The 20,215-nt window shown below is 44.0% G+C and overlaps 1 protein-coding gene across 1 annotated transcript in view; it reads left to right on the top strand.

Moving 5' to 3' along the window:
- mccc2 (methylcrotonyl-CoA carboxylase subunit 2) overlaps positions 1-20,215 on the top strand; it is a 69,356-nt gene that overhangs the window by 20,971 nt on the left and 28,170 nt on the right. The window contains exons 5-12 of the mRNA XM_078397060.1: positions 351-478; positions 3,039-3,151; positions 4,097-4,210; positions 6,223-6,287; positions 8,973-9,072; positions 17,818-17,913; positions 19,573-19,645; positions 19,859-19,935. Coding sequence (XP_078253186.1) covers positions 351-478; positions 3,039-3,151; positions 4,097-4,210; positions 6,223-6,287; positions 8,973-9,072; positions 17,818-17,913; positions 19,573-19,645; positions 19,859-19,935 — 766 coding nt within the window. The remainder of the gene's footprint in view (positions 1-350; positions 479-3,038; positions 3,152-4,096; positions 4,211-6,222; positions 6,288-8,972; positions 9,073-17,817; positions 17,914-19,572; positions 19,646-19,858; positions 19,936-20,215) is intronic.

Raw genomic sequence — 20,215 nt, forward strand, 5'->3', positions numbered from 1 at the left:
GAAAGGAACTGCAGATGCTGGTTTAAACCAAAGATAGACACAAAAAGTTAGTAACTCAGTGGGACAGGCAGCATCTCTGGAGAAAAGGACTAGGTGACGTTTCGTGTCGAGACCCTTCTTCAGACTCAAACTCCAGCTTTTTGTGTCTATCTTCGAAAGGAGATTCAAGTCTGTTTTTTTAAATTGTTTTTTCTATTGTTTTTTCTATTGTTTATCAATGTTGTTCAATCATTCTTGCCCAGTTTTGTTAAGAGAAGTACATGTTCTTTTTTACTGTTGATTGAATAGATTGTACTTAATTAATCTTTGTGCAGTTTTTAATTATTGATTCTGAACCACATTGTTTTTAGGGTTGAATGTTTGATTGTTGCCAATGATGCAACAGTGAAAGGGGGATCATATTATCCGATCACAGTGAAGAAACACGTTCGAGCGCAAGAGATTGCAAAACAGAATCATTTACCCTGTATTTACTTAGGTAATATTTCAGTCCCTTATGCATTTGTTTATTTATTATTTATTTTGAACTACATGTTGCATAGTTAATATCAATTTGAATATGTTATAATTTTACATTTGAGAGATGAAATTTTGTGTGATCATGAAATTTTGTGTGATCATGATCATGAAATTTTGTGTGATCACTGTTTGAGGACATAACAGAGAGAGTAGACAATGGGAATGCAGTAGATGTCATTGTAATTTTCGGAGCATTCATTAAGAGAGGCCCAAAAGATTCCCAAAAAGTTAATCTGCAAGTCAAATCGGTAGTAAAGAAAGCAAACTCAATGCATTTATTTCAAAAGGGCTTGTATACAAAAACAGGGATATAATGTTGAAGCTCAATAAGGCGTTGGTTTGGCCGCATTTGGAATATTGTGAGCAGTTTTGGGCACCATATCCGAGGAAGGATGTGTTGGTCTGGAGAGGGTCCAGAGGAGGTTTAGAAGTATGATCCCAGGAATGAGTAGGTTAACCTATGATGAGCGTTTGTCGGTACTGGGCCTGTACTCGCTGGAGTTTAGAAGAATGAGGGGGGACCTCATGGAAACATACAGAATAATGAAAAGCTTGGATAGAGTGGATGTGGAGAGAATGTTTCGATTAGGGGGAGAGTCTAGAATTAGAGGTCATAGCCTCAGAATTAAAGGACGTTCTTTTTGGATGGAGATGAGGAGAAATTTCTTTAGTCAGAGGGTGGTAAATCTGTGAAATTCTTTGCCACAGAAGGCTGTAAGCCAGTGGATATTTTTAAGGCAGAGATACTGTAGATAGATTCTTGATTCGTACACATGTCCGAGGTTATGGGAAGAAGGCAGGAGAATGGGATTAGGAGGGAGAGATATATCAGCCCTGATTGAATGACGGAGTAGACTTGATGGGCCACATGGCCTAATTCTACCCTTATTCCTTACGACCTTATGACCTCAAAGTAGAGTAATAAATAATGTCAGAGAATAAAGAGTCTAGGCTGAAATAAATGAGTGGATTGCTAGCTGGCCTGAGGACAGAAAGCAGAGAGTGGAGTGGAACAATTTGCAATGGAAGAAAATGAGTGATGGTGTTCCAGGAGGGTCAGTGTTGGGATCACTGCTGTTCACCATTTATCTGCATGATTTTGGGCTGTAGAGTCGCTGCCTCACCGTGCCAGATACAGGATCCTGTACACTTTGATAGGAAGATCAGAAAGTTCGCAGTTACACAGAAATTGTGAGGGAAGTATTGAGGAATCTCAGGGCTTTGAAATATAAATAGACCAACCGCTAAGTATTGTATTGCAGGTTAGCAAAGCTGTTCTGAAACAAACACATGGGTTTAGTTCTAGGAGGTGGAACTGAAAACTGAAAATATCATACAAAGCTTAAATGAACCTTTTGTTAGGCAACGCTGAAGATGTGAGATACAATTTTAGTTGTCATATTATATTATAATGATAGAGGGACACGGGATGATGCCATAAATTTGATAATTTACATATCATTAAAGGATGAACAAGGGTGATTCTTCTCTTGAAGCTGAGGGGTGACCTATTATTAGAGGTCTTTAAAAGTTTGAAATGTTTTGACAGAGAGGTAGCAGAGAAAATGTTTCCATTTGCAGGGAAGATCCCATTGCAGGCATTAAACTAGAAGGATCAATACAAAATCCAAGGTGGAATTCAGAAGAACTTTCTTTAAAGAGTCATAGAGTCATACAGCATGGAAGCAGGCCCTTCAGCCCAACCTGCCCATGCCGACCAACATGCCTCTTCTAAAAGAATGGTGGAGAGTGTAGATACATCTGGAGATACCCAGGGCAACCATATGAGCAAGAAGAGGCTCTGCAGATAGATTTAAATGAGAAAAAAAAGGGAAGGAATTTGGATAACCACAAATATCACCTTTGCGCTGCAAATCCTTTATTAATCCTATATAATCTTTGAAATTACTGTGCACATTTAATGTCTTATTTTAAATGAAAAGAGAAAACTACTCCAGATGCTGCAAATTTGAAGTAAAATTGTGCTTGAAACACACAACAGGTCTGGCAGCATCCGTGGAAAGAAAAAAAAACAAGGTAATATTTTGTGTCCAAAATCCTTTGTCAAACGTACATTGTTGTTTATTCATTTATGCAGATTATATGTAAATTTGATGAAACATTATTTACAACATTATTTACAACTCTGCCTTTATCAATCTAAAGCGATTTGGACAGGTACATGGATAGGACAGGTTTAGCATTTGGACAGGTACATGGATAGGACAGGTTTGGAGGGATATGGCCAAATGCAGGCAGGTGGGGGACTACTGTAGATGGGACATGTAGGCCGGTGTGGGCAAGTTGGGCCGAAGGGCCTGTTTCCATGCTGATGACTATTATTTCTGCCAAATATCTGATGCATTTGTAAAAATTATGACTGATAATGAACCTTTCACTACATAGTCTAATATTCTGCATTACAGTAAATGTTGTATTCAAAGCTGAATATAATGGAGGAATGTACTATGTTCAGAGTTGTTTAAAATCTTGTGTCTATTTATATGGTTTCAATTCAGTTGACTCTGGTGGTGCAAACCTCCCACGACAAGCAGATGTATTTCCAGATCGGGAACATTTTGGACGTATCTTTTATAATCAGGCCATTATGTCTTCAATGGGAATTGCTCAGGTAAAATGAATAATATAAAATATTGTTTCTATTTAGTTGGTATCTTAAACTACCTGACGTACGAAATAGGCCATTTGTTATTTCGTAGCTGCTCTGCCACTCAAGATTGTGATTGATTTCCTACTTCAGTTCACCTTTCCTGTACTAACTCCATGTCCCTTGATTTCCTTAGTATCTAAAATCTCTTGACAAGAATTTAAACATTTTGAGATTAAAAACAAAAAAATCGCTAGCTTTATGAGGGAGATTTTTTTATTTCACTAATAATAATTCTCCTAGGATAAATTATTGTTTGGTTACATGATATTTTAATTGGATCAGATCAATACATTTTCATGTGCACTATTAACTAATGTTGAAGGAATGAAATATGCTAAGTAGCCAGAATCTCCTTCAGTATAAAAAGGGGAATAAAACAAATAGAAATAGCCTTCAGTTACAACAAAGTTGTGAGCTTGAATCACAGAGTTATCTAGGTTGTCAGCATATAGGTTGTCCTTGCATTAAAATATTAATGTATTTTCACATGAATGAGGAAAATTGGAAATGGAAATTATTTTTTCACCAACCAAATTATAATTTTTTGGGAGAGGAACCAATAAGATGCATGAGAGATAAGTGATAATATTAGATAAGAATAGTTAATAACTTGTCATGACAATAGACAATAGACAAAAGGTGTAGGAGGAGGCCATTCGGCCCTTCGAGCCAGCACCGCCATTCAATGTGATCATGGCTGATCATTCTCAATCAGTACCCCGTTCCTGCCTTCTCCCCATACCCCCTGACTCCGCTATCCTTAAGAGCTCTATCTAGCTCTCTCTTGAATGCATTCAGAGAATTGACCTCCACTGCCTTCTGAGGCAGAGAATTCCACATAAAACAGCCATAAAACAGTTATAAATATTAAGAGGTTAGAAATTATATGATTATTTCTGTTTCTAGATTGCTGTGGTCATGGGTTCATGTACGGCAGGAGGAGCATATGTACCTGCCATGGCTGATGAAAGTATTATTGTGAAGAATCAAGGAACAATCTTCTTAGGAGGCCCACCTCTGGTATGTATAACATCTAAATGTTAAGAACTGTGTGTGGTGTTGGCTGAAAAATACGATCAAGTTCCACATTTCCTAACAGTTTCTTATGAATGCCATAGCCTTGTCATGTTCCAGGATCAGTCTTGTGCAACTTATGCTCATGTGTATCATAGTTTCTGACTGTATTTCTAATATTCTCGACAACTGCACAAAAACAAAAAAAGGCCATATTTACCAGCATCCTGATTAAAAAAGGAGTCTTATCAGTACTTAATAGGGGTGGGGGTTGGGGGTGGGGGGGGGGGGGGGTTGGGGGTGGGGGGGGGGGGGGGGGGTAGTGTGATGGAATCACCATGGACTAGAAAGTCAGTGGATGTTTTTAAGGCAGAGATAGACAAATTCTTGATTAGGATGGATGTCAAGGGTTAGGGGGATTAGGCAGGAAAATGGGATTAGCGGGACAGGCAGCATCTCTGGAGAGAAGGAATGGGTCACGTTCAAGAAGCTCCATATCATCCAGAACAAAGCAGTCCACTTGTTTGCAACTGAGTTTCCAGCCGAAACCTTCATTCCTTCACGGCTGGCTCATTGTGCTGTAACAAATACCATCCACAAAATGGACTGCATTAACTCAGTAGCTGCATCTCCCAGAAGTGCAACCCCTATCAGCAAGGAGGGCAGGAATGTCACTGCATGTTTCTCTTCAGGTTGCCCACTGTTATGAATGGAAACTGTATTGCTGTTTCTTTGCTGTGCCTCTGGAACTTTATCCAAATGCAGTGTTGGGAGTATCTTCACTAAAAGGATTACAGATTGAGAAAGATGATTGACCAGCTTTTCAAGGGTGATTAAGGATGGGCAATAAATGCTCCCCAGAGATTTCCATCTGCTGAAATTTTTAAAATCTTGAAATTTCTTTTAAGATCTTGTCCTTAATTTGCACTTAATTTCACATGGGAAAATATCAGATAGCTAACGATTCTGGATTTGCTAATTATAAATTTCAGAAATAATTTCTCTGAAGTAGCTTCATTTAATCATCATCTCTGATCATGGATACTTTAACAAGACCACTGAATTAGGGAAACGTACCGTCCCACTGATTCTCAAGCATGAGTTTTAATGGTTTTATCTGCTTTCGGGCAGCAGTAGATAGCAACAGTCATACCTCCCAGATTGCATATAACTATTCGAATACTCAAAGTAGTTGTTTTCTTGACGCACTTTGGCGTGGCAATTCACTTGTGTGGACACATAATGATAAGCTCATGTTCATGTCCTAACAGTCATGTTGCTACATTATGTTGTTGAGTAATCCAGTGAGTTGTGCATCTGGTTTGTTAGAACACTTCATTTATAATGAGACTGAAAATAGTTATTGCCATTATTAAGATCTCAAAAAAAATTCTCCCATATGTTCAGAAATGTCTAACTATAATTTCCCAGTTAATCATCTAAAGTTATAAATATAGATTAATACTGGTAATATTTAATGTGCAAATTATTTCATTAATGCAGGTGTAGCAAAAAACCCATTGTGAATCAAATGGGTTTTATTAACGAAACAGTGGTTGAACACGCGCGCTTAGTTAGGATAGCAGTTAGGTGCTAGTTGCTGTTGAGAGGAGCACCATACGTCTGTCCGCTCGTGGGCTCGAGCTGCGCTTCTCATCTCCAACTGTCAACTGTCATCTCCAACTGTCAACTGTCATCTCCCTGTCATGTGATCGTTCCAGTTGATGAAGGTTTGATCAGTAAGTGGCTTGATCCCTAGGTGGCGCCACACAGGATACTAAACTATGGAAGGCAACATGACAACATTCATATTATTAGAAGCAGAAAAGAAGACTTAAAAAGTTGAAATTAAAATAGTGAATACTGGAAAAGGTGATTGTGGTTTGAAAGCAAAGCATAGAGAGCATTGAAGGAAATAATCCTTCATCAGAATCCTCTAAAGAACGTAATATATTGCCTCCTTTCATGCTGTTAAACAGAAATATTTGTGACATTGGCTGATTGTTGCACTTACACAGGTGAAAGCTGCAACTGGTGAGGAGGTTTCAGCTGAAGACCTTGGAGGTGCTGATCTCCACTGCAGGTACACTATCACAAATAAAACATTTGTTGAAAATCTTGCCCTTTGTTGTGTTTAGTGGAACAAAATGTGTTTATAATCCGATCAGGTTTCGAAATGTTCTTTTTGACCATTAAACCTGTTTGGTTTTTTGTGTTGTCACATTTTTTATTTAAGAGCCGCAGTGAAATTGCTGATATGTCATCTGTGAAAAGTGCACATTTCACTGAAGAATGGCAATAGTTTTATTGTTTTATTATAACTTCCAAACAAATCCACCTCATAAAGGTGGATTAGTGTATTATTGGTCCATTGTGGGGTGGTGGGAGCAATGGTGTGGACAAAGAACTTGAATATATTACTGACAGATTGGACTGTTGAGTGATTTGTTGCTGAACTGTGAGTGAGTCTGCTTTCAACATAGAGGCTTGTGGTTTAATAAGGATAAAACAAAAGCATTAAGATCATCATATAGGTATATTATCAGATCTTCTGCTATGAATGATGGATTTGATTTGGTACATGTTAAACATTTTTAAAAAAATTATAAATTTGTAGTGTTTTGTGAATATATTAGATGGCGGTCATTTTGAGAACTGATACTCTTTTTAGATACCAAAGTGAAAAGCTATGAAAAAGTTATGATTACCAATGCTGAATTTGGTTTAGTCCATATTAACCATTTTTTTAATTGTGTCAATGTGTAGTGTTTCGTTGAATATATGATGCAATTCATTTTGAGAAAGGTATGATTTATAGGCAGATCTTAGCCTAATTTTGTCACCAGTAAAAAATGAACCACTGATTTCTCAGGAATACAACGAGTTTACCAAAGAGTATAAGAAATAACGCAGAGAGGGGAGGGGATGGGAAGATATGGCCAGTGGTGGGGGTCCCGTTGTAGGTGACGGAAATGTTGGTGGATGATATGTTGGATCCGCTGGCTGGTGGGGTGGAAGGTGAGAACGAGGGGGATTCTGTCCTTGTTGCGAGTGGGGGGAGGGGGAGCAAGAGCGGAGCTGCGGGATGTAGAAGAGACCCTAGTGAGAGCCTCATCTATAATGGAGGAGGGGAAGCCCCGTTTTCTGAAGAACGAGGACATCTCAGAAGCCCTAGTGTGAAACACCTCATCCCGGGCGCAGATGCGGCGTAGACGGAGGAATTGGGAGTAGGGGATAGACTTTTTGCAGGAGACCAGGTGGGAAGGAGTGTAGTCCAGATAGCTGTGCGAGTCGGTGGGTTTGTAGTAAATGTCCGTCACTAGTCTGTCTCCTGTGATGGAGATGGTGAGGTCCAGAAACGGGAGGGAGATGTCAGAGATAGTCCAGGTATATTTAAGGGCAGGATGGAAATTGGAGGTGAAGTGTATGAACTCAGTGAGTTCTGCATGGGTGCAAGAGGTAGCACCAATGCAGTCGTCGATGTAGCGGAAGTAGAGTTCGGGGATGGGGCCAGTGTACGTCTGGAGCAGGGATTGTTCGACGTACCCGACAAAGAGGCAGGCGTAGCTAGGGCCCATGCGAGTGCCCATAGCTACGCCTCTGGTTTGGAAGAAGTGGGAGGAGTCAAAGGAGAAGTTGTTGAGGGTAAGAACCAGCTCTGCTAGGTGGAGGAGAGTGTTGGTAGATGGGGATTGGCTGGTTCTACGGTCGAGGAAGAAACGGAGGGCTTCGAGACCATCCTTGTGGTGGATGGAAGTGTAGAGTGACTGGACATCCATGGTGAAGATGAGGGAGTGGGGGCCTGGGAACCGGAAGTTATCCAGGAGATGGAGAGCGTGTGAGCCTACCTCGACTCCATCCTATCCCCCCTGGTTAAATCCCATCCCACCTATGTCCAAGACACCTCACACGCTCTCCACGCCATATCTTCCCATCCCCTCCCCTCTCTGCGTTCCGCAGAGACCGTTCCCTCCGTAACTCCCTGGTCCACTCGTCCCTTCCTACCCAAACCACCCCAACCCCGGGCACTTTCCCCTGCAACCGCACGAGATGCAACACCTGTCTCTTTACCTCCCCCCTCAACTCCATCCAAGGACCCAAACAGTCTTTCCAGGTGAGACAAAGGTTCACCTGCACCTCCTCCAACCTTATCTATTGCATCCGCTGCTCTAGATGTCAACTTATTTACATCGGCGAAACCAAGCGCAGGCTCGGCGATCGCTTCGCTGAACACCTGCGCTTGGTCCGCATTAACAAAACTGATCTCCCGGTGGCCGAGCACTTTAACTCCCCCTCCCATTCCCAGTCTGACCTTTCTGTCATGGGCCTCCTCCAGTGCCATAGTGAGGCCCGCCGGAAATTGGAGGAGCAGCACCTCATATTTCGCCTGGGCAGTTTGCAGCCCGGTGGTATGAACGTCGACTTCTCCAACTTCAGATAGCTCCTCTGTCCCTCCCTTCCCCTCCTCCTTCCCAGATCTCCCTCTATCTTCCTGTCTCCACCTATATCCTTCCTTTGTCCCGCCCCCCTGACATCAGTCTGAAGAAGGGTCTCGACCCGAAACGTCACCCATTCCTTCTCTCCCGAGATGCTGCCTGACTTGCTGAGTTACTCCAGCATTTTGTGAATAAATCGAGTTTACCAAAGAAGCTGAAGCAATTGTTATTTGTGGCATTATTAAATACTCATAAAGCATAAAGATATTAGTGGAATTGAACAAAAGATTTACTGTAACTTGAAGTTAACAATTTACATGTGTATTCTGCAGAAAGTCTGGTGTTACCGATCACTATGCTTTGGATGATTCTCATGCACTACATTTGGCACGAAAGGTGGTACGAAGTCTCAACTATCAGAAGAAACTTGATGTAAGTACGTCATCACCAAACCAGCAGAATTTTAGACTGAGCTCCTACGATACTACACTGATGATACAACATTTTTTACATAAAATTTGTTCTTTCAGAGGTTATTGAGGGCTCACATCTTGGTACAAAGCAGTGGAATTTGACTCCTCCATCTTCATTTGCATGTGATAGGAAGTTTGTAGAATTCTCATAATCATATACAGTAAAATGGCACAGAGTCATAAGATTATAAGTGATAGCAGAATTAGACCATTAGCCATCAAGTCTACTCTGTCATTCAATCATGGCTGATCTATCTCTCCCTCCTAACCTCATTCCCCTGCCTTCTCCATAACCCCTGACACCTGCACTAATCAAGAATCTATCTATCTCTGCCTTAAAAATATCTATTGACTTGGCCTTCATACATAGATACATAGAAAATAGGTGCAGGAGTAGGCCATTCGGCCCTTTGAGCCAGCACTGCCATTCAATGTGATCATGGCTGATTATCCACCATCAGTAACCCGTTCCTGCCTTTTCCCCATACCCCTTGATTCCGCTAGCCCGATGAGCTCTATCTAACTCTCTTTTGAATGCATCCAGTGAATCGGCCTCCACTGCCTTCTGAGACCGAGAATTCCACAAATTCACAACTCTCTGTGTGAAAAAGTTTTTTTCTCATCTCAGTTCTAAATGGCCTACCCCTTATTCTTAAACTGGCCCCTTGTTCTGGACTCCCCCATATGACAGTCCCGCCATCTCGGGAATCAACCTCGTGAACCTACGCTGCACTCCCTCAACAGCAAGAATGTCCTTCCGCAAATTAGGAGACCAAAATTGCACACATTACTCCAGGTGTGGTCTCACCAGGGCCCTGTACAACTGCAGTAGGACCTCCTTGCACCTAAACTCAAATTCTCTCGCAATGAAGGCCAACATGCCATTAGCTTTCTTCACTGCCTGCTGTACCCACATGCTTACTTTCAGTGACCAATGTACAAGCACACCCAAGTCTCATTGCACCTCCCAATTTCCTACTCTGACACCATTCAGATAATGTCTGAAGGAGGGTCTCAACCCGAAACGTCACCCATTCTTTCTCTCCAGAGATACTGCCTGTCGCGCTGAGTTACTCCAGCATTTTGTGTCTACCATTCAGATAATGATCTGCCTTCCTGTTCTTGCCACCAACCTCACATTTATCCACATTATACTGCACCTGCCATGCATCTGCCCACACATCCAATCTATCCAAGTCACCCTGCAGCCTCATAGCATCCTCATCGCAGCTCGCACTGCCACCCAGCTCTGTGTGATCTGCAAACTTGGAGATGTCACATTTAATTCTCTCGTCTAAATCGTTAATATATATTGTAAATAACTGGGGTCCCAGCACCGAGCCTTGCGGCACCCCACTCGTCACTGTCTGCCATTCTGAAAAGGACCCGTTAATTCCTACTCTTTGCTTCCTGTCTGCCAACCAGTTCTCTATCCATGTCAATACCCTACCCCCAATAGCAAGTGCTCTAATTTTGCACACTAATCTCTTGTGTGGGACCTTGTCAAAGGCTTTTTGAAAGTCCAGATACACCACATCCACTGGGTCTCCCTTATCCATTCTACTTGTAACATCCTCAAAAAATTCCAGAAGATTAGTCAAGCATGATTTCCCCTTCCAAATCCATGCTGACTTTGACCGATCCTGTCACTGCTTTCCAAATGCGCTGCTATAACATCTTTAATAATCGACGCAAGCATCTTCCCCACTACTGATGATAGGCTAACTGGTCTATAATTCCCTGTTTTCTCTCTCCCTCCTTTCTTAAAAAGTGGGGTTACATTGGTTACCCTCCAGGCCACAGGAACTGATCCAGATTTGAGAGAACATTGGAGAATGATCACCATTGCATCCACGATTTCTAGGGCCACCTCCTTGAGTACTCTGGAATGCAGGCCATCAGGCCCTAGGAATTTATCTGCCTTCAGTCCCAACAGTTTACCAAACACCATTTCCTGACCATTGTGGATTTCTTTCAGTTCCACCCTCCCACTAGATCCTTGGTCTCCTAGTATTTCTGGGAGATTGTTTGTGTCTTCCTTGATGAAGACGGAACCAAAATACTAGTTTAACTGTTCTGCCATTTCTTTGTTTCCCATTATAAATTCACCTATCTCTGATTGCAAATTCACCTGTCTACATTTGTCTTCACTAATCTTTTCCTTTTTATTATTCTAAAGAAGCTTTTAGAGTCCGTTTTTATATTCCACGCAAGCTTTCTTTCATGCTCTTTCCCCCCCCCCCCCTCTTAATTAACCCCTTTATCCTCCTCTGTTGAGTTCTAAATTTCTCCCACTCCTCTAGTTTGCTGCTTCTTCTGGCCAATTTATATGCCTTTTCCTTGGATTTAGCACTATCCTTGATTTCCCTCGTTAGCCACGGTTGAGCCGCCTTCCCCGTTTTATTTTTAATCCCGTTTCATCCCAGTCAGGGGTGACCAATTTTTGGAGTTCATCCATGCGGTCTTTAAATCTTTGCCATTGCATCTCCACCGTCAACCCTTTAAGTATAATTTGCCAGTCTATCCTACAATTTCCGTCTCATACTTTCAAAGTCTCCTTTTATTAAGTTCAGGACCCTAGTCTCTCAATTAACCGTGTCACTTTCCATCCTAATGCAGAATTCCACCATATTGCACCATGTTGCCCAAGGGGCTATGCACACCAAGATCGCTAACTAATCCATCCACATTACACAATACCCAGTCTAGGATGGCCTGTCCTCTAGTCGGTTCTTCGACATATTGGTTTAAAAAACCATCCCGTATACATTCCAGGAAATCCTCCTCAGCGGTGCTACCAATGTGGTTGGCCCAATCTATATGTAGATTAAAGTCACCCATGATAACTGCTATACCTTTGCTACACGCATCCCTGATTTCCTGCTTGGTGCTATCCCCAACCACTCTACTGCTGTTTGGTGATCTGTATACAACTCCAACAAGTGTTTTCTGCCTGTGGCTATTTCGCAGTTCTACCCATACCGATTTTACAGCATCCAAGCTAATGTCTCTCCTTGCTATTGCATTAATCTCCTCTTTAACCAGCAATGCCACCCCACCTCTTTCTTTCTGTCTATCCTTCCTGAATATCGAATACCCCTTCATGTTTAGCTCACAGCCTTGGTCACCCTGGAGCCATGTCTCCTTAATTCCAACTATATCATATTCCTTAACTACTAACTGCACATTCAATTCATCCACCTTATTACCAATGCTTCTCGCATTCAGGCACAAAGCTTTCAGGTTTGTTTTTCTTATCTCCCTTCCACCTTTTGTTTCTGTCCTCCTTTTATGGGCCTCTGTCTCCTTGCATTGGTTCTCATCCCCCTGCCCTGTTAGTTTAAACGTGACCTTTACGGCACTTACTTTCCTGTTAACTGCACGCATACGCTTCCACGTTGTTGACTCCACCCCCCCCCCCCCCCCCCACCTGTTTAGTTTAAACCCACCCGTGTAGCATTAGCAAACCCTGCCAGAATGTCGGTCCTCCGACGACAAATTGGAATTTTGCAGATAATTACTTTTCATCCCACCATGGTTTTAAGAATCTATATACTACTAAAACTCTGCGGTCCAACATTCCGTGTGTATGTACGCAAACATTCCGTGTGTATGTACGGAAGATTCCGAAGATTTCTGTCCATAACTTACAAACCCTACTCCTCCCAGACGGTACACCAAAGCGCTACGATTTTTGTACCGCCATATTCACCATTAACATGGGCAACTATTGTAAGTACTTTCGTTCAAATTGAAGCTACCTTTTTAAAGCTAGAGAGATATTAAAGTTAAAATTTCTCATTTCTAACCCTTTTCTTGAAGGGGCTTCAGCGCGTGATGTCACAATGGCACCCGTGCACCAATGAGAGATCAGCTCGGTTTTAAATTTACATAATTTTTTTTCTGACCTTTTTTTTCAAGGTCTTCAGCTTGTGACGTCACAATGCTTGTGTGAGATGGTTTGCAACATTGTTGCGAAAAGCAACTGCCAGTTTTTTAAAGTTGTGCGAGTTACTTAACATACACAGATCAGCATGGGGCCCCTATTCCCTCCCTCCCCCCCTTCCCCCCTCAACCCCTTCCTCCCCACTCCTTCCCACCTCCATCCCCACTCCCTCCCCCCCTCCTCCCCAACTCCCTCCCCACCTCCCTCACCCCTCCTCCCCTAACTCCCCCCCCTCCCTCCTTCCCTCCATCCCTCCCCCACTCCCTCCACCCTTCCATCCCTCTCCCCCTCCCCCCTCCTTCCACCCTCCCTCCCCCCCTTCTGGTTACAAAGGAAACCCTACGGGGATGGGCCCAACGGGGAAAGAGGGGTACTGGGAAAAGGGGAGGTCCCCCTCCCTCCCCTTACCCCCTCCCCCATCCCCCTCCCCCCTAACCCTCTCCCTCCCCCTTCCCCCCTCCCCTCCCCCCCTCCCCTCCTCCCTCCACACCTCCCTCCTCCCTCCCTCCCCTCCTCCCGGTTACAATGGAAACCCTACGAGGACGGGCCCAACGGGGAAAGAGGGGTACTGGGAAAAGGGGAGGTCCCCCTCCCTCCCCCCTTCCCCCATCCCATCCCCCCTCCCTCCCCTCTCCCTCCCCCTTCCCCCCGTTCCCCCCTCCCCTTCCCCCTCCCTCCCCTCCTCCCTCCACACCTCTCTCCTCCCTCCCTCCCCTTCCCTCCCTCCCATCCTCCCAATGCTTGTTTGAGATGGGTGCTACATTGTTTCGAAAAGCACCACTAACAGATCGCAGTGAGAAGCACTAAATGACCGTGGTCGTGAGAAGCACTAAATGACCGCGAATGTAGCAAAAACAGCACTTTAAACCACTTTAAACCACTGATTTATGCTCGTGGGCCACCGGGGCAAGTGTTGCGAAACAGCACTTGGAGTGTGTCTGGGGGAGAGAGAGAATGGGGGGGGGGGTCTGAGAATGGGGACTGGGGAGGGGGACAACAGGGGTCGTTGCGGAGGGGGCTTGGTGGTGGGGGAAAGAGGGGTACTGGGAAAATGGGAGGTCCCCCTTCACCCCTCAACCCCTTCCTTCCCACCTCCATCCCCACTCCCTCCCCCCCTCCTCCCCCTCCCTCCCCAACTCCCTCCCCCTCCCTCCCCACCTCCCTCAAACCTCCCCCCTAACTCCCCCCCTCCCTCCTTCCCTCCATCCCTCCCTCCCCCAATCAATCCACCCTTCCATCCCTCTCCCCCTCCCCCCTCCTTCCATCCTCCCTCCCCCCTCCCGGTTACAATAGAAACCCTACGGGGACGGGCCCAACGGGGAAAGAGGGGTACTGGGAAAAGGGGAGGTCCCCCTCCCTCCCCTCCCCCCTACCCCCTCCCCCCTTCCCCCTCCCCCCTCCCCTTCCCCCCTCCCCTCCCCCCCTCCCTCCCCCTCCCCTCCTCCCTCCACACCTCCCTCCACACCTCCCTCCCCCCCTCCCGGTTACAATGGAAACCCTATGAGGACGGGCCCAACGGGGAAAGAGGGGTACTGGGAAAAGGGGAGGTCCCCCTTCCCCCCTCAACCCCTTCATCCCCCCTCCTTCCCACCTCCATCCCCACTCCCTCCCCCCCTCCTCCCCCTCCCTCCCCAACTCCCTCCCCCCTCCCCCCTAACTCCCCCCTCCCTCCATCCCTCCCTCCCCAATCCCTCCCCCCCTCCCTCCACCCTTCCATCCCTCTCCCCCCTCCTTCCACCCTCCCTCCCCCCCTCCCGGTTACAATTGAAACCCTACGAGGACGGGCCCAACGGGGAAAGAGGAGTACTGGGAAAAGGGGAGGTCCCCCTCCCTCCCCCCTTCCCCCATCCCATCCCCCCTCCCTCCCCTCTCCCTCTCCCTCCCCCTTCCCCCCTTCCCCCCTCCCCTTCCCCCCCTCCCCCCTCCCTCCCCTCCCCTCCTCCCTCCACACCTCCCTCCTCCCTCCCTCCCCCTTCCCGCCCTCCCCTGCTCCCGGTTACAATGGAAACCCTACGAGGACGGGCCCAACGGGGAAAGAGGGGTACTGGGAAAAGGGGAGGTCCCCCTCCCTCCCTCCCCCCTACCCACCTCCCTCCCCTCTCCCTCCCCCCCTTCCCTCCTCCCTCCCCCCCTCCCCTCCCCCCTCCCATCCCCCCCTCTCCCCCCTCCGTCCCCCCTACCCCCCTCCCTCCCCTCTCCCTCCCCCTCCCCTCCCCCCCTCCCTCCCCTCCTCCCTCCCCCTTCCCTCCCCCAACCCTCCCCCTTTCCTCCCCTCCCGGTTACAATGGAAACCCTACGAGGACGGGCCCAACGGGCCCACTCGGTCTAGTAGTTACCATAAATCTCTTACCGGGCTTGACAGTAAATGTAGGAATGATATTTCTCTTGGTTGACTGTATAAGATTAAAGGCAGCTGTTAAAATCAGTGATTCAGGATTAAGATGACAAGAGAGGATGTGAAGGAGCTCCAGCAGAAACTGCTGCTTTGAAGGATATGGAAGAAAATTGAGAAATAGAGTTACTATGGAGCAAAACTAGAAAAACGCTAGAGTAACTAAGTGGGTCAGACAGCATCTATGGAGGGAATGTGCAGGCTACATTTTGGGTCAGAATCCTTCTTCAGAATGAAGGTTGCAGGAGCAGTTTGCAGTCTGGACAAAATGTGCAGATGCAAAAAAGGCCTAAAGGGAGTTTAAAATCTCAAAATCTAATGGATGCATCACTAGCCAAAGTTCCTCATTCTTGCCACAAGACTCTATTTCAAAATGGTTACAAGGGAACTTGGAAAGGATTAGAAAGGATATTGTGGTACATATTGGAACCATTGACAATGGAGGAATTAAAGGAGAGTTCTGCCAAAAATATATATATATAAAAGAGCTGAGTTAATTTGAAAACAGGACTCTGCGAGTGAAAATCCTAGCATTACTCAAACTATTTGCATATGAATGAAAAGATGGGGTGGCGCAGCGGTAGAGTTGCTGCCTTATAGCGCCAGAGACCCGGGTTCAACCCTGACTATGGGTGCTGTCTGTGTGGAGTTTGTACGTTCTCCCCGTGACTGCGTGGGTTTTCTACGGATGCTCCAAATTCCTCCCACAGTCCAAACACATACAGGTTTGTAGGTTAATTGGCTTCAGTAAAATTGTATATTGTCCCTCGTGTGTAGGATAGTGCCAGTGTTTGGGGTAATGTCTGGTTGGTGCAGACTCGCGGGCCGAAGAAAGGTTGAAATTTCTGGAGAAAAGGAATAGGTGACGTTTTGTGTCGAGATCCTTCTTCAGACTGAGAGTCTTGAGAGAGGGAAACTAGACATGACTCTCAGTCTGAAGAAGGGTCTCGATCCGAAACATTCTATTCCTTTTCTCCAGAGATGCCGCCTGACCTGCTGAGTTATTCCAGCATTTTGTGCCTCTCTTCAGTGTAAACCTGCATCTGCAGTTCCTTCCGACACATGTATGTTTAGTCAGGATGGGCTGATACTAAACCAATTCTAGGTCTCAAACCTAACAGAATAGGCAATAAGTATCCAAAATATTAAAATAATAATATGGAGGGGAACAAGGTGATAGGTACTATTGGAAACTAGTTGAACATTTTAAAATTATTTCATTAAAGACAAACGGAAATAAATAATAAGGATAACAAGTGGTGAGGGATTGGTGAGCCTGTTGAGCACAAAGGAAATGAGAGAATATTGATAAATAAATTTGAATATTGTATTCGAAACACAGTGGATGAAAAAATTGCCAGAGCAGATTCCGGTATAGTAGGAATGACTGAAACATGGCTGTGCAGAGAACTGAACTGATAACTAAATTAGAAAAGGTGGCACAGTTGGACTACAGATGATTTGCAGTAATCTTGAAAGGCTTGGATTTTACTTTTAGGGTAAATTGGATACAGTTGAAGTTCAAAAAATGTATAGCTAAGAGAGTGATATGGTTTGGTAATAGTTGTGAACTACTCTAATAAATAATTGATTAAACAACCTGCTAGGCTGTAAACTTCTGTGGTACTAATACTTAATCTTACTCATCTGAATAATAGGTATTTGAGTCTGTGATTCACAATTCATCTTTCATATCCTGACACCTGTAGTCAAGTTATTCAGGATTCTAAAATTATAATATTGATCAAATTCAAGGGCAGCATTTCTTCTTGATTGGCCCTGCATGCACTTTTGCGACATCAATTTAACAGAGTTCACAATTGAACAGCTAGTAATCTTAAAAAATGCTTGTGGCTGTCTTAATGCTTTCAAATTTCTTGGTTGACACAGCTGTATTTGAACAAAGGTGATACATTCATTTGAGAATTACACAAAGATGGAAATATTCCATTAATTCCATTTAAAATTCCACGTAAATACATGTCTGGCAATGTAACGTGTTATTTTGAATAATGTTAATTATAATTTTAAATTCATATACCAGAAGTTTCATGACTCTATCAGAATTAATTTCTGACTTAGTAGACAAAGTAGTTTCCATTAATCCCTTTCCACATTTTTCTTTTAATTGTCTTTGGGCAATGTTGTATGAAATATATTCAAGCAATTTCTTGGTATTTTCAGTATCTTTCATTATTTAAAAAAAATTCACATAGCTTAATGATTCGTGCTCTTACGCATTTTTGATATTTTTGTGTTGCAATATGTATTTCATACGTTCAGTTTTTTGATTTATTTGTGGGAACAAAATAGCTCCGAATTTTCCTTTGAAAGACAATAAATAATATGTTTTTTTTCCTTTTTAGGTAACAGTAGAAACCCCAGAAGAACCACTTTACCCTGCAGAGCAATTATATGGAATAGTTGGTGATAATCTAAAAAAAAGTGTTGATGTCAATGAGGTATGGATGACCACTATTAGTGGGGGAGTTAGACAATAGACAATAGACAATAGGTGCAGGAGTAGGCCATTCAGCCCTTCGAGCCAGCACCGCCATTCAATGCGATCATGGCTGATCACTCTCAATCAGTACCCCGTTCCTGCCTTCTCCCCATACCCCCTCACTCCGCTATCCTTAAGAGCTCTATCCAGCTCTCTCTTGAAAGCATCCAACGAACTGGCCTCCACTGCCTTCTGAGGCAGAGAATTCCACACCTTCACCACTCTCTGACTGAAAAAGTTCTTCCTCATCTCCGTTCTAAATGGCCTACCCCTTATTCTTAAACTGTGGCCCCTTGTTCTGGACTCCCCCAACATTGGGAACATGTTTCCTGCCTCTAATGTGTCCAATCCCCTAATTATCTTATATGTTTCAATAAGATCCCCCCTCATCCTTCTAAATTCCAGTGTATACAAGCCAAATCGCTCCAGCCTTTCAACATACGACAGTCCCGCCATTCCGGGAATTAACCTAGTGAATTAGGGGAGGGCACCAGTAAATGAGGAATTAGGGGAGGGCACCAATAGGAATTTATTGTTGCCCCCAGTTCCCCATTTACTGTTGCCCCCAGCACCCTACACAACAATGAGAACAATTTACAATTTATACTAGGGACAATTTACAATTTTACTAAAACCAATTAACCTACAAACCTTTGGTGTGGGCTGAAACAGGAGCTCTCGGAGAAAACCCTTGCAGGTCAACAAAGCCACTAAATACACCAGGAAGGGTTTGAGGATTTTAGGGATGTAGTTCAAATATTTATGATCTAATATATTTAACTTTATGATTGCAAAATGTATGGACCTGAAATAAAACAGCACATAGATCTAAAAATAGCGATTGAGTTGGATGGCTGGCAAATGAATGTCTGGCCATTGACAGAACAAACTCATCAGGAAGGCTGGCTCTGACCTGGCAGTGGAGTTGGATTCATGGTCTTGGAGGAGAGGATGCTCCTCAAACTGCGGAGCATCTTGGACAATACAGCTCACCCCATCCATGACACACTGGTCAACCTGAGGAGTACCTTCAGCAACAGACTGGTTCCACCAAGATGCAGCACAGAACGCCACAGGAGATCCTTCTTCCCTGTGGCTATCAAACTTTACAACTCCTCCCCCTTCTGTCGTGGGGTAGACTGACTCCCCTACTGCTCCCCCCCCCCCCCCCCCCCCCCCACAATTGCACATCCCCAATCCTTTCCACTCGTCATTTTAATTTCACATTTCATGTATTTTGTTTTGATGACTTTTCGCACTTCAATTTCCCTCCTGGGATAAATAAAGTTCTATTGTATCGTATAAGCCCATTGAGACACAACTACATATGGGAAGGATCAATTGTCACAAAACGAGAACTTGCCAGTGAAGATTAGGTTGGCACTTTACGAATGAATGAAATAGAACTCGGTTCTGTTTCTGTTTCTGTTTATAATGTATGGCTTCACCATCGTGTGGCTCTCGACCCAGGTGCGATGAGATCTGACTTCATGTGTTGGGTTGGGTAAAAAATAAATTGAGACCCTGGGCTTAGATTGACTGTAAATGGGTTTGGATTGGATCAGGTTTTAATATATCTGAGCAAACCTTAAATGTTATTACATTATTATCTTTCCAGGTTATTGCCAGAATAGTGGACGGAAGCAGATTTAATGAATTCAAAGCCTTATATGGGGACACTTTAGTTACAGGTATAATTTTATTAATATACACAACTGCCATTTATAGATGTAATTATTAAAGGTACCTTTTTCTTTCAAAGCTTGATAAAAGTGAAAAAAATATTGTTCTATTGTGCAAATGTAATTCACATACATGGTTAGAGCACTTTAAAGCAACAAAACATTCCAGTGCTGTTAAAAAAGAAATAACCTTTTGTTTCTTTCTCCTCTGGCATGTTTCAGGATTTGCAAGAATCTTCGGATATCCAGTTGGCATTATTGGAAACAATGGAGTTCTTTTCTCAGAATCTGCCAAGAAGGTTTGTCCACAGCATCTGTGTCACAATAATTACGATAAACTCCATTCTTTATGAGACAAACAGCAAATCACTAATAATCCTCTGAGAAGAAATTCTAACTGACCTTAGCCTTAAGCGGTGATCCTTTATCTGATTCTAAACTCCCTCAGCAGGTGACACTTCCTCACGGCATCTATCCTGCTAACCCCCTTCAAGCTCATGCACAACGTGACCAAAGGCCCACTGTCTGTCCTCAAAAGATATTAACCTCATCTAACGAAATAAGAACACAAAATTATGG

This window comes from Rhinoraja longicauda, chromosome 3, assembly GCF_053455715.1.
Source record: "Rhinoraja longicauda isolate Sanriku21f chromosome 3, sRhiLon1.1, whole genome shotgun sequence".
Classification (NCBI taxonomy): domain Eukaryota; kingdom Metazoa; phylum Chordata; class Chondrichthyes; order Rajiformes; family Arhynchobatidae; genus Rhinoraja; species Rhinoraja longicauda.